This window comes from Panthera onca, chromosome E1 (assembly GCF_046562875.1).
Source record: "Panthera onca isolate mPanOnc1 chromosome E1, mPanOnc1 haplotype 2, whole genome shotgun sequence".
In the NCBI taxonomy this organism is placed as follows: domain Eukaryota; kingdom Metazoa; phylum Chordata; class Mammalia; order Carnivora; family Felidae; genus Panthera; species Panthera onca.
The window spans coordinates 53,510,235-53,524,086 of record NC_138352.1 but is presented as its reverse complement, the minus strand read 5'-3'; the positions used below and the strand labels follow the sequence as shown (position 1 = coordinate 53,524,086).

General features: G+C 56.7%; 2 protein-coding genes across 2 annotated transcripts; both read right to left on the bottom strand.

Annotated features, from left to right (window-relative positions):
• HOXB7 (homeobox B7) lies at nt 1-3,411 on the bottom strand. Its single transcript, XM_060646308.3, has 2 exons — nt 2,900-3,411; nt 1-840 (listed from the first exon to the last, which is right to left on the bottom strand). Exons 1-2 carry the CDS (start codon nt 3,297-3,299, stop codon nt 587-589), a joined length of 654 nt encoding a protein of 217 aa, XP_060502291.1. The 5' UTR covers nt 3,300-3,411; the 3' UTR covers nt 1-586.
• Nucleotides 3,412-4,727: 1,316 nt separating this feature from the next.
• HOXB8 (homeobox B8) lies at nt 4,728-7,238 on the bottom strand. Its single transcript, XM_060646309.3, has 2 exons — nt 6,775-7,238; nt 4,728-5,893 (listed from the first exon to the last, which is right to left on the bottom strand). Exons 1-2 carry the CDS (start codon nt 7,196-7,198, stop codon nt 5,586-5,588), a joined length of 732 nt encoding a protein of 243 aa, XP_060502292.1. The 5' UTR covers nt 7,199-7,238; the 3' UTR covers nt 4,728-5,585.
• Nucleotides 7,239-13,852: the final 6,614 nt, after the last annotated feature.

Below are 13,852 nucleotides of genomic sequence, written 5' to 3'. Positions count from 1 at the left end.
TTCATTTTTAAATTGTGTTTTATTTCTCCATCCTTCAGGTACACATACAACGTAAAGAGGATCACGGGGGCTCATGGGAACAAGGAGCATCGGGCAGGCCAGGTGCACAGAGGGGACACTTGAGCTAGTCGGTGGGTCCATGGGGCTCCCTAAGGCCCCTTCAGTGCCGCTACTGGGAAGTCAGGGGGGCTCAGGAGGACGGAAACCACACACTGTAAGTCCAGACCCACAGACCACAAAGACAGCGTCAAAGAAAGGGGTTTACAAAACAGCAAGATTTTACAAAGACCTTACAATAGCGACATAGAAAAGGGGCGGCAAATCGCAGAAAGCTACAGAACAGGTAGATGATGTCCTCATATCGTACAAAACAAACCCGACGGACGTTTCTATAGGTAGTATTTTTTTTTTCAGTGTTAAGAAACCAAAATTTCACCTTCTCTCCTTAAAAACTTTTCAACTGCTTTCCACTATTTAAATAGTTTTCCCCCTCCCGATTTAATTTTAGTTTCCTGGATCAGTTCTCAGAGCTGGGCTTCACCTCTCTCCCTGTCTCAGCTCTCTTCCTCTGCCCTTTCTCCGGCTCTCACTCTTCCTCGTCCTCCTCCACCTCGGCCTTGTCCTGGCCTGTGGCCCCAGGACCCGCCGTCTTGTTCTCCTTTTTCCATTTCATGCGCCGGTTCTGGAACCAGATCTTGATCTGTCTTTCGGTGAGGCAGAGCGCGTGCGCGATCTCGATGCGCCTCCGGCGGGTCAGGTAGCGATTGTAGTGAAACTCCTTCTCCAGTTCCAGGGTCTGGTAGCGGGTGTAGGTCTGGCGCCCTCGCTTTCGGTCAGTGCCTGCACATAATATTTAAAGGAGCATAGTCAGTGCATGTAGGAGAAGCCACGAGAAGTGGTTGGGAGAGCCCATTTCTCCACTAAGCCAGATTCTTATTTTCCATACCCCCAGTATGTGCAGGCTTTTCTACAGGCCTCCTGAGGCAAACATCCCCACTTTCCACCCAGAAAGTCCTCCAGCCTCAGGCTTCTGGATGATAGATTTAGCCTGCTGGCTCTTGTGGGATGAAGGAAGGTTAATCCTCCCCTCACCCCTGGGACCAAGGGCCCCAAGCTTTCCTCTTTGGATAGTGACTCTGATGTCTTTAGGGCAATGGGGCAATGGAAACCATGGAAGTGACCCTGGAGTGGGGCTCTAGGCCTGACCTGAGTGCTTTTCCCAAAAAGAAAAGGAAACAAAGGAGCCTTATAGACCTAGTCTCCCCCCCCCCCCCTCTCTCTCTCTCTCATACACACACACACACACACACACACACACACACACAGCCTGTTGTGGTATGAGGCGGAGGTGAGAATTTGCAGATTTCCTTGGAGCTCAGAGTTGGCCTGAGAGCAGTTGCCCTCTGATGACCATTTTCCAGTGAGTGGCTGAGGTTCAGACAGGGCCAGGCTGTCCTGCCTGCCCACCTGCCCAGACGACCCAGTTCTCCAAATCAATATTTGGGCCTCCAGGAAGGAAGGCACAGGGCAGACAGCAGCCTGGTTTGGGGCGGAACGTGGAGTATCAGGGTGGTGGGGGCTGAAGGCCAGAGGGAGAGCTTTCCAGGTTAGGCCAAAACCCTGAGGAGCCTTGGGGGAGGCTGCACTGGGGGCGGTGCCGATGCCAGCCCTCCTGGGAAGTAGACGTGGGAGGAGGGACTAGGGGCCCTAATTTCAAGTCAGATAAAAGCCAACGTGAAATGTTTACGAGCAGAAAAATTTGGGCTTTGATAAATCAACTGGAAAGGCAGTTGAATTATGGAGCAGGTAATGGGGACAGTGACCGCCAATACTGATGGTGTAGGAGCTGGGCTGCTTCTGGCTGGATTAGGAGCCTCTGACCACAAGTCTTGGGCCTTCTGAACCTTGGGGTTGGGCCCTGAGACCAGGAAAGCATTAAGAAAGATGTCTGGTTCGGGCTAGTCAGGAGACTCTACTCTCTTGGGGCTCCTGCAGTAGCCTCTTCAGTGGCCTGCACTCTCTAACTTCTGATTTGGCTCCATAGAGACCCTCTCCTAAGAGGACATTCACCCTTCTGGAATGATACCTGCAAACTTGCTGGCCACTTCTCCAGAGGCACTTAGGAACCCTAGGAGGGGGCACCTGAGGAAGCCAGCTGTACTCCTATGAGGCTGCTCACCCTTTCTCTAGCTCTGCTTCCCCCTTCCCAAGTTCACTGGGGGGTCAGGAGCCTCGTCTCTCTTGATCTCAGCCCCCCTGTCTCCACCTGCCTCTCTGGCTCTGTGTCCCTGGCTGGATCTTCATCTCTTCTCATACCCCCTCCTCCCGCCAAGCCTCTAGAGCCCACCTCTAATTGTCCAGAAGGGAATAATGGGGGAGCGGGGTTGGCTGGGAAGGAAGGGGGAGGGGAGAATTGCTGAGCGCTGCGGCCCCCTCCCCCAGACCTCCAAGCTGGGGCTGGGGGACACACCCAGAGCTGAGATCCCCGGCGGGGGAAGGGAGAAGGGAGGGGGGAGACCCTAATGGCTATTCTCTGCAAACCCCAGCCTTCCTCCACAAGACAAACGGCCTCGTCTCCAGCCCGTGCCGGCGCGGCTGATAAATATTTAAAGCTAAAAGGCCGGGAGGAAAGGTGGGGGGCGGGCGGGGGCTCGGAGCGCCACGGCGTCGGCGGAGAGAGATCCGCCAAGGGAGCAGAACGAGCCTGAGAGCACCGATCAAAAAATGGGGGTGGGGGCGGCGCGCCGGGCTGCGGCCGAGGGGCTGCCGCGTCCCCCACGGCCGACCTCCTACCGGAGCATTCTGGACGCGGAAAGGGGCACTCGGCCAGGAAGGGGGCGCCTTCCGGGGAATGTGCCCAGGCCACTGCGGCTCGGGATGGCTCGGTGCGCGGCGTTACCTGAGCTTCGCATCCAGGGGTAGATCCGGAAGTTACTCTCGGCCGCCAAGTCCGAGTCCCTCTGCTCCTTGGCGCCCGCCGCCTTGGCGGAGTCGCCGGGACACACCCCGGAGAGGTTCTGCTCAAAGGGCGCGCAGTGCATGTTGAAGGAACTCGGCTCGAGCCCGTAGCCGGCCGCGTAGACGCCGGCTGCACTCTGGCCCGCCATGCCCCCCCCGCCGGGGTACAAGCCCTGCATCGAGGCGGCGAAGGAAGCGCCCGAACCCGCTCCATAGCCCGGGCGCTGGGGGTTGGAAGCAAACGCGCAAGAAGTTTGTTCAGGGAAGGCTCCGGTAGCGAAAACCGAACTTGCGGCTGGATATTTAGAAAATAAAGCATTCGCATAATACAATGAACTCATAATTTGGCCGGATGATTTGTAGGCAGGGACGTTTTAGTGTCGGTTTTACGAGATTCCTTGATATATTACAGAATTAGAGTCCAGATTTACACCAAAAAGGACCCCCTTTTTCCTCTCCGGACCACGTGACCCCGCCCACGTGACGTGCCCTCCGCCAATGGCCGGGCGGCCTCCCCACGGCTCCCGGTAATGTGGAAAAAATTGTGTGGCGTTGGATTTATAAAATATGATCAATAATGAATGGGAAAGCCAAGCTCTGTGGATTGGGGCTGGGGGCTCAAGGGCCGCTGCCGACCCCCTTGGGCTGGAGGCAGCTTGCAGGCGAGATTTGGGGAGGAAGGGATTGAGTAGAAGGGAAAATAAATAACCTCCGAGCGATCCGTGTTGTCACCCCCCCCCCCATACACCCACCTCCCCAGCCGGTTACCCAGCGAGAAACAAATGCAGGGACTGCCCGCAACTGGGTGGGTGGGTGGGTGGGGGCAGGGCAGGTCTTTATTAATCTGGGCCAATTCAGCCTGGCTGGGCCTTTGGGGAAACTTGGTCCTGTTCTCCCGAGGTGAGGAGCGGAGGTGAGCCTGGCTTCCTGGCTCTCTCTGGGTGCCCCCGGACATACGGGCAGGGATGGAGTGAGGCTTCGTGGGTGCTCCTACAGGCTCGGAATCCAGCCCACAGGCGTTGGATACTGCGGTTTCTGTTGGCTTAAAAAAAAAAAAAAAAAAAGGTTTGAAAATAAAAAAGGAAGGGGGTGGGGTGGGTGGGAAGAGAAAGGAAGGGAGGAGGGCGGCCTGGGTATGCTGCTCTCCTGGTTCCGGGAGGCGGATGCCTCAGTCGAGCGTGGCTGCCGGAGAAGCAGAGGCAGCGAAGGAAGGAAGGCGGCGAGCCACGACCTCGGAGCTGGGCGAAGGTGGCCAACTCTTGGAGAGGGAGAGGTGGGGAAGAGCATCTCCCCTCTCCTCCTCCTCCCCCCCCAAACCCAGTGTGTGTGGGGGGGAATAAATATATAAGCTTGTTCAACGGCCCTGCGCTCCACTTTTACCAGCCCCCCCCCCCCCTCCATGCACACACAGGAGACAGGAGAGGGCCCACAGAAACAAAAGGGGAGGTGGCGAGGGATAGAGCCACCAACCGGGCGCATCTCTCCAGCTTGGCCTGGGCGCCTGGGTCTCGGGCAGACAGCCTCAGAACACGAAGGGAGGGGGTTTCTCTGGGCTCCCCTCCCCCGTTCCTCTCTCCTCCAATCAGGCGCAGCCGCCTCCCTCACCCCCTGCGCCCCTGGGCCAAGGGACTCGTACCACCTGCCTCCAGCCCCCGCCCCCTCCTCTGGGCTGCCCGGCCTGGAGGGCGCAGGAGCCCGGTGACCGGCTCCCCCCCAGCTCTGCAAGGCGCCGGGGGCAAATGAGGAGCGCGGGCCGGGCCAGTCTCGGGTTCTCGCTTGTAAACTTTATTGTAACTCTTCCGCCCTTTTCAGGCGCAGACAACAGAACAAAGTATAGAGGAACAACAAAATATATAATTAGCCCTCCCACCCCCCAATAAAGCAATTCACGGATACAGGATACATTCTCTTCACAGTAAACCTAAGAACACTTTTAACAATTGCCCACAGCGCGCATGCTAACTAAAGTAACCTCTTTTGAGAAACACTTAAGACGAAATTGCCAAACCAAAGGGGGCGGGGGTGTTGGGAGGAAAAGAGAGAAGCAAGAGAGAAAGCCAGCGAGCTAGGGAGGGCAGCGGGGAGAGAGGGGTTGGGAGGGGGAAATGAGGACGAGAGAGAGAGAGAGAGAGAGAGAGAGAGAGAGAGAGAGAGAAGAGAGAAGGGGAGGGAGACAGAAAGAATTACGGCGTGAATAGGCAGTTTCATGTTGTTGGGAGAACTTAGCAGAAATCGGTACCTCGGTCATTACAAAGAAGCACGTTCAAAGGAAAAAAGACCATTGCACAAGGAGGCTTTTTACACGGGGCGGGGGCGTGGGGGGCTCAGCCAGGCCGCAGCCGCTCACCCTCGCAGGGCGAGGGAGTCCTTGCCTAAAATCCTTTTCTTTTCCCTCCCCCGGCCCCCAAGAGAAGGGAAGGAGATCCACGGTAGCTCACACACAGAAGCTATTACGAGATACTACCACTAGCGGGGACTGGCGCGGCGGGGGACGCTGCGGCGGGAGGCCAGGCTCCCGGCCCCGCTCGCGGGGCCAGAGCTCTCTCGGGCGGGGGCGGGCGACGGCGGCGTGGTCGGGGGACCCGCGGACGGAGGGCAGCCGCGGCCCTGGCAGTCCCAGCTGGAGCCTACTTCTTGTCGCCCTTCTGCGCGTCGCCCTCGTCCGCCGCCTCCGGGGCCCGCTCCAGCTTCTGTTTCTCCAGCTCCTCCTGCTCGCATTTGCTGCTGGGGAACTTGTCTTTGTTGTTCTCTTTTTTCCACTTCATCCTCCGGTTCTGGAACCAGATTTTGACCTGTCTCTCTGTCAGTCCCAGCGCATGCGATACCTCGATCCGCCGCTTGCGAGTCAGATAGGGATTAAATAGGAACTCCTTCTCCAGCTCCAGGGTCTGGTAGCGGCTGTAGGTCTGTCGGCCTCGCCTGCGTCCGGCGGCTGCTGGGAATGGGGGAAAGGGCGAGACAGGGGGGAGGGGAGGATGGGGGAGGGGGCAGAGATGGAGAAGGTTGGAAGATTCGTGAACCAGCCTAGGAGACCAGTATAATAAGGGCAAGGGACCTTCTACCCCGCGCAGGGGCGGGGGCGCTGGGAGGCCGCGGTCAGAGGAGCGAGGGGGTGGGGTGTGTGAGGGGGGTCAGACACCACTGAATCTAAGGGAGCCAGAAAGGGGGAGCCCCCTCCCCTGGTAACGAGCACCAGAGTTGGGTAGGGGTGGTTCAAATCTATTAAAAGTGCCATAAACTTTAGAAGGAAGGATGTGAAGGGGGGGTGGGGAGGAGGATATAAGAATTTAAAAAGCCAGGATGGGGACGAATGGACCCACCTTGAAAAGCCCCCAGAGCCTCTGCCCCAGAAGAAAAGTTTCTTCAGGGTAATTAAACTATAAAGCAATTGAGAAGTGCAAAAGTTGAGCGCCCCCACTCCCACCACCCTCTCTCCACTACCCCCATAAAACACTAAAAGGGGAAAAAAAGGATGAGAAGAAGAAAAGTAAGGCAGGGTGAGGGGTTTATGGATTCAGGAAATGTCGCTTAGCGACCCCCTTTCAAGGGAAACAAAAAAGAAAGGAAGGAAGCAAGGGAGGGAGGAAGGAAGGAAGGGAGGGAGGGAGAGAGGGAGGGAGCAAAGGAGGGAGGAAGGAAAGGAGGAAGGAAAGAAGGAAGGAAAGAAGGAAGGGAGGAAGGGAGGAGGAAAGAAACGGGAGGCGATCGGAACGCAGCAGGCACGTCTTCCAGGAGCTTCAGGAAATGCTCCCGGCCTGCCCGGCGTCGGGCCCTCCGGTCTCCCTTCCGCCCCGGCCGTCCCCGCCGCGAGCTCACCTTGCGGGCGCATCCAGGGGAAGAGCTGTGTGGGCGACGGGCTCTGCTCTGAACCCTCGGCCTCCTCGCCCAGGCCGCTGGCGGCGGCGAGCTTGCAGTCGGCGTACTGCACCAGGTCTGGATCCTGCGCACCGAACAGGCTCTGTCGCTGCAGCGGGTCGTAGCCGTAGAAGTTGCCCGGGTCCCCGTGGCACGCCACGGCGCACGGGTTCTGCTGGTAGGGAGCGGTGGACAGCGACGACGGCCCGTGGTAGAACTCCTGGATTTGCGACGGGTGCTGGAAGCTGCCCCCGCTGCTGGGACCGTACACCACGGTGGGTCGGCCGCCCAGGTCCTGGGCGAAGCCGCAGTCATAATAATTGGGGCGCAGGGACTCCCCGGTTTTGTATTTGGAGAACAGTGAGTTGACGAAATAAGAGCTCATTTTATTGAATTTTGAGGCGGCGGCGGCGGCGGCGGCTGTAGTTGGGGGCTGTTGGGGAGGGGGTGGGGAGGGGGAAAGGGAGGGAGAGAGAGAGAAAAAAAACGCGGATTCGCCGGCTCCTAGTCACCCTCGCCAGGAAAGGAGAGGGAAAGGGAGGAGGGGGAAAAAAGAAAAGAAAGAAAAGGCGAAGAAGATCTCGAAGCCGCCACACTTTTTGTGATTTCCAGGAATAGAAAAGGACAGCGAAGCCTCCAAAAGTCTAAGCTTGCATGGCAGCCGCGGCTCGCTCGCCCTCCCCCCACCCCCCACCCCCCAAACAAAAATATACCGCCACTTAAAGAGGTCCTCGCTTTACATTTCGAAGAAGGGATGCCAGTTCATAAACAGTTTTCGGTGATTTACTTCCCTGCAAATGAGTTGTTTCATATTTTGCACTGTCTTTTCATGATCATTTGCATCCATTAGAGACCCCGCATCCTATTGGCTTCTCCGTACTCCTCCCGGACAGAACGCAGAGCGAGGGTGCGAGCGAGAGAGAGCGAGCGCGAGAGAGAGCTAGAGCGAGAGAGCGCCAGGGAGTGAGGAGGGCGCGGAAAAAAAAAAAAAAAAAAAAAAAAAGGAGGGGGAAAAAAAAAACACCCAGGGAGAGCGAGGGGGAGAGGGGGAGAGAGGGGGAGAGGGAGAGGGGGTGAGAGAGAGAATGAATACGGATTAAATCTGTTTAACTACCTACATTAATGAGATATCTCTCGCCTCACAACAAATCAAATACCTTCGCAGACCACCCCCAAAGACTGATGTGGGGGAGTCACGGAAAAAAACACGCACACACACATACACAGCGCGCCAGGCGGAGGCACGCTGTTAATTTCGCGATTTTAACGAGGCAGTTGGAGTCTTTTTAAATGTCAGGGTCGCTTCGGAAAAATGTAAAAGAACACGGTTTAATTGCGCCGAGTTTTAAAAGGTCCTATAAATGTAATTGGTATTTTAATACAAGTTATCAAATCATACAGCTTCCTCTCCTAAACATATTTTCAAACAAACGAGGTAGTCATATTTAAGGCTTTAATGATCAATTTCCTTATTATTGATAAAGGTTTAACTATCGTGTGGAGGGAATTGGCTGGGTAACCGGCCCCCAAAAAACGGCTGTAAACTCTTTAACAAACTATAAAACGCAATAAAGCCGGAGTCTGTTGTTGTTTATGCCGCAGCGCATAAAAGCTGTTAGCATTTTACGAGTTCTTTCCTCTACAGCTATAAAACTGCAGCTTCGATCGCCCCACCGCCCGACTGCAGCGCGGTGGGGGTGACGAAGCCGAAATGAGAACGATTATGGTTTTTTTTTTCGGCGCAAACGGTGACTTTTCCGAGATTTTCGCCTCCTTCAGCTGTGGCCAGCACCTGCCCCCATCCCCTTTCTGGAGCCCCCCCCCCCTCCACACCACCTCCTCTCTGCCCCATCCAGGCCACTCACCAACTTTCCCTCATTAAACAAACAAGCAAGGATTTTCTTTAGAGCAGGGGTCCCGGAAGACATGAGAAGGGACCAGGAGGGGGGAAAGAAACTTTCTGGTTAATGGGCACTGGTGAAGCAGAAAGCAAAGTTCGCCCTGCAAAGGCCAGTTCTGCAGTTCTGCACAACCCTCTTGACCTGGAGAGCAGTGCTGGGATGGGGAGGGGGGCAATGACTCGAGTCAGTGCCCTGGGGGACCATCTTTGTGTGATGGGAGAGGGGCCTGGTGTTACTAGCAGGATGACACCAGGTTGGGCTGTCCCACTCCTGCACCCAGGCCTTGGGACCTTAACTAACGAAGCTCAGTTGGCTCCTAGCCTTCCCAGGCACCTTCTGCAGCACCCTAGGGTGAGCGGGCATCACCACGCCCATCAGCACATCAAAGGGAGGGAAGGGCCTCGGCGGCCACTGCTGGGCGCCCACCAAGGCCCACGTGCTTGGTCTTGATGTCCCGTTCCTGTGCTGTCCTCTCCTCTGCTCTAGGTAGGGGCTTTAAGACTGTACGTGTGGGGCAGGAGCACCTTGTGGCTTTCAGCATCCTTTGAGCCATGGTCACTGCCTAAACCGACCTTGGGATAGAGGGGATTTGGATGCAGCAAGGCCACAGAGCTCCCCATTTTCTCTCCTTTCCCCTGGGGGAGCCTGTAGTAGTTAAACCCAACTCTCTCCACAGACCTGAGGACCTGGGGCTCCAGAGGCACAGCATACAGGGCCGAGCTGAGTGGGTGCCACTCTCTCCTGCCTTAGCCTTTCCCAGCCTACTGGCCTGCTGGGGATGGTGGCCTGGTTTTAGAAGGCCCCAGTCCCAGGGTCCCAACCAACGGCCTCCTGAATCAGCTCACTGGCCAAGGAAAGGAAAGGAAGAAGGGAGGGAGAGACAGACAGAAAGAAAAATTCTAACAACAAAGGTTAGAGGCTTTACAAACACAGTCGAGCCATTGTTTATTCACCAGAGTGCTTTGCTTTGGGAAGGGTGCTTTTGGGGGATCCCATTTACCCTAACCTTTGCAAAAATGAAACCATCAGCTTTTGCCAAGGGGAAACTACCAGTAGGGCCCCTTGGTCCTTTAAAAGTGAATCAGGAGAATGGGAGAGGGGCTGAAAGGGAGAGAGAGAAAGGAGAAAAGGAGGGGAGAGAACCAGGGTCTTGGATTTTCAGTGCAAGGCTGAGGGGGCGGTGAGGCAGCAGAAGGCAGAGTTAAGTTGTTGCCGAAGAGAACATTTTTATCAAGTGCGGGGGATTTTATGGTCATGATTTGAGGACTCACCGGTGAGGTAGAAATTCAATGACTTGTTCTAAATCATCCCTACACGGTGCCAGAAATTCCTGATGGAAGGAAAATGTTTCTATTATAAGAAAAAACAAGAAAGAGCGAGGAGATAATTTATAAACACCCAACGGAGCGCAGATTTATTAGAGAAACTCAAGTTGAGAAACTCCGCTGGTCTCTCTGCACCCGGTCTTGGGGGAAGAGAAGAGAGACCGCGGCCAGGCTAATTTTAAGGAGGGGGGGGCTGTCTATTTCTCAGGCAGGTTTGTCCGGATTGGGGGACACGCATCAGGCTGAACCAGGAGGAAATGGGAGATTTGGAATCAGAAGGGTTATGGACAGACAGCTCGTGGGTCTCAGAAGGAAAATTACCCCCAGTCCAAGCCTCCAGCTGCTAAATTTCGGAAGGACCCTTGTCCCCGAGGTTTGCCAGGAGCAGGGCCGCACGGATCCGGAGCTCTCACCTGGAAGCCACGGACCGACCGCGGAGAACCGAGCTCCTGCTTCACGCCGCCGTGCCCGCCCCCACATCCAGCCGGAAAACGCACACTTTTTGGGCTGCCCAACTTGGGGCGCGCAGAGCAGCCGAGAAAATATACGAGACCTCCCGCGCCTCGCCGTTCTGGGGAGCCCCTGCCCCGCGCCTGGATCCCCCGGCGCGCGCCCAGCCCCGGACGCGCACAAAGGCTCTGAAGCCTCCGTCCGTCCGTGCTGAGCCGCCCCGCCGGCTTTGGGCACCGACGAATCCCCACCAACGCCAAGGATCCATTTCTCCCCCACATGGCAACCCCCAAACCCTGGGCTGGCTCACCCGGTTCCCTCTCCTGCTGATCCCGTCTGGGGGCAGCTTCCTCTTCATCCGACCCTCTTCTACCCGCTCGCCCCTTTCACCTGACCTGCTCACCCGCATCCGGCTAGACATTCCTCTAGCTCCCCTCCCGGAAAATCTCATTTTTCCCAACCAGTTCTCCCCTTTTATTTTGCCCATTTCCCTATTATTATTATTATTATTATTATTATTATCGTTACTACTGCTACTGCCCGTTTTCAGGCATTGGTTCCCCTACCGACCACAGAAACTGGGTGAGAAGCGCTGAGACCTCCTCCTGGGGGAAATTCAGAAAATTGACCATTTGAGGGGAAGGGCGGGGGAGGGGGGGGGGAGAAACACACTATATCTGAAATCTATAAAATGGGGGAAACGGCCATAATGAACCCTATATTTTTATTACGCGCAAATTATTCATGACTTTTGGTAGCGCTCAGTTCATAGATTGAGGGCCGACCAAGGTGCGCGGTGCCGCCGCCAGAGTCCGCAGCCGCCGCCGCACCGGGGATTTTCGCGTGGAGCAAGGGTGCCATCTAGCGGCCGTCCTGAGAAAAGGCGCCGCCGCCACCGGCTCGGCCAGTTTCTCCCGAGATGCGAGATGCAGCAGCGTGCAGCCGCCGAGGCGACCTGCGGGAGAAACTTTCATTATTAGCAGAAAAGGGGGAGGGAAACGAGAGCAGGCGAGAGACAAGGCATCGGAAATCAGGAAACGGCTCATGAAATTGTGCAGATAAGCTAAAAAAAAAAAAAACAAGGAGAGGGGGTAGGGAGGAAAAAAAATGAAACCATAAGCTTTTTTCTTCTCATACTTACCCCCGACCCCCTCCCTCCACCTCAAGCCCCTAATTTCTAGCGGAGACCGCCAATCGGTGCGTCGTTTATGGCCCGTAAAAGGGGGAGCCGAGTACTTTTCAAACCCAACACGATTGTTTCAAATTCTGAGGAAGAAACAATTGGGCTTTTTGTGGGGGGGAGAGGAGGCCCGGGAGGGTGGGATGGGGCTGTAAAGGATCAAGAGGCTGCCCGCGCCCAGACGTCTGGCCCCGCTGGACTTTGTGTGTGTGTGTGTGTGTGTGTGTGCGCGCGCGCGCGCGCGTGTGCGCAGGGGGCTTCTCATTTATGACGCCTGATCCTGGAGGGGGTATAGGGAACAAAGACAAGAGTCTGAATTGTGACAACAAAGTGTTCTTCCCTCCCCTGTCCCTCTTCTCCCCCTCTTTGCCCCCCTCCCCCGGGCCTCCCCCCTAAACCCCAAGCCTCCGGGAGGGTGAGGGTGGGGGCTCCGGAGCCAGGCCCACCCATTCGGCCGCCAGCCCCCGGAGCCCAGGCCCAGCTGCGGCTCCCTGCGCTCCGGAAAGTTTCCCCTCACTGTTTGCTTTGCTGCTGTTTAGTTTCTTAACCTTCAGAAATTTATACGCTATAAACTTTTATAGCGGTCATATTCTTTTATTGCTGCGCACACGGCATTGAATTCCTCTCCCGGCCGCTCTCTGTCTCGCACTCTCGCGGTCTCCCGCTCCGAATCTCTCGCTCTCTTTTATGACAACAGATTTCCCCATCTCCGGCTTCCCGGCCTCCGCATCTACGCCTTTGTTTGTCTTTAAAGAAGCCACCCCCGGGCTCGGGACCCTGACGCCGGCGGCGGCTTCCCCGGGAGGCCTCGCCCCCCAACCCCGCAGCTCCGCGTCCCGCTCCGGCCGCGCCTTCGCCTTCCCTCCCGGCGGATGCTCGCCCGCTCGCGGCGCCGGGGAGCCCAGGATGCGGAGGGAGCCTAGTCTACACAAGCTCTAAAGCCAGATTCATTTCATAACCCGAATGGAACCCTCCTTGGAGGATGCGGGTCCGGGGCCCTGCCAGACCCGGGAGCTTCGCTTTTCCCCTGCCTTTTGCTCTCTGTCCGACTAGTTCGTGCTTTCGTTCGCTGGAGAGGGGTTGGCCTGGCCTCTTCACTTCCAGGCGCCTCTCCCTCGGGCCACGCTTTGTCCCCACCGCCACCCCCAACCCGCAGGGTCTCCGCGGGCTGCCGCGCCGCTGGGGTGGGCCCGGCGGGAGCCTCTGGGGGCGAGCGGCCGCTTCCCCACCGCCCGGCGGGCAGAAGCCGAATCCCAACGCCTGGCTGGAGAGAGGCAGGGCTGCGCGGGACAGCGGCCTTCAGAAGAGGTCCTGGCGGGGACCCCGCAGTCTGTTAGGGACGGAGAGGTGCCTCTGGAGACCGAATTTAGTTCTGGGGTCCGACTGGGGAGGGAGGTTTGGTTTTCTCCTGAGACATTTCTGTTGCATCCGGCCACCTCTACCAAACTCCACCCGCGTGATACCAAGGCTGCAGCCCTGTGGCTCGAATTGGAGCCTCACACTCCTGGTGGGGGCCAGAACCCTAAGGGGCTCACTCCTTCTGAGCGCAAGAGAGGACAGTCTGGCCTTCCTAAGGCCTCCGTCTACACCCAGTCGCCCCACTGCAGGGAATGGCTGCAGGAAGCTGGTGCCTTCCTCACTCGCATGGTATTTTGAAGTGGCCAAAGCAAGGCGATGCTCTCAGCCAGCTGAGAGAGGAACTATTTCCAGGAGTGGCGGGGCTCTGTAGTTGGTGGGGAGGCCTCCTGTGCAACTTGGGGGGGGAGGAGATCTCATTGCTCCCTGCAGACCCAGACCCCTCTCCAAATCACTAACCGTTTCCTTCCGTCCCCCTCTGGTCTCCCGGCTCTCCTGTGGGAAGGCTCTTGCTCCCTTTAAGCAGAGGTCTTGGGACCTGGGGTCCAGACCAGTTCTCAGCCCCACCAGGAAGCCCTGCCCTGCAAGGTCTAAAGGAGGCACCTCTTGGGCTAAGGAGTCTGTTTTCCAAGCTACCCTCTTGGAACAAGGACCTCTACCTCTGGCCAGGTGAGGAGAGCCAACACAGAATAAGACACAAGAAGAGATTTATTTTCTAGAGTGATATATATTTTTTGTTCTTTTTCTTGTTTTTTTTTTTCTTCCAAAACAAACAATCAGAGCTCTAGGCCCCTCACCCTCCCACTCCCACCCACGCCCCCCTCCCA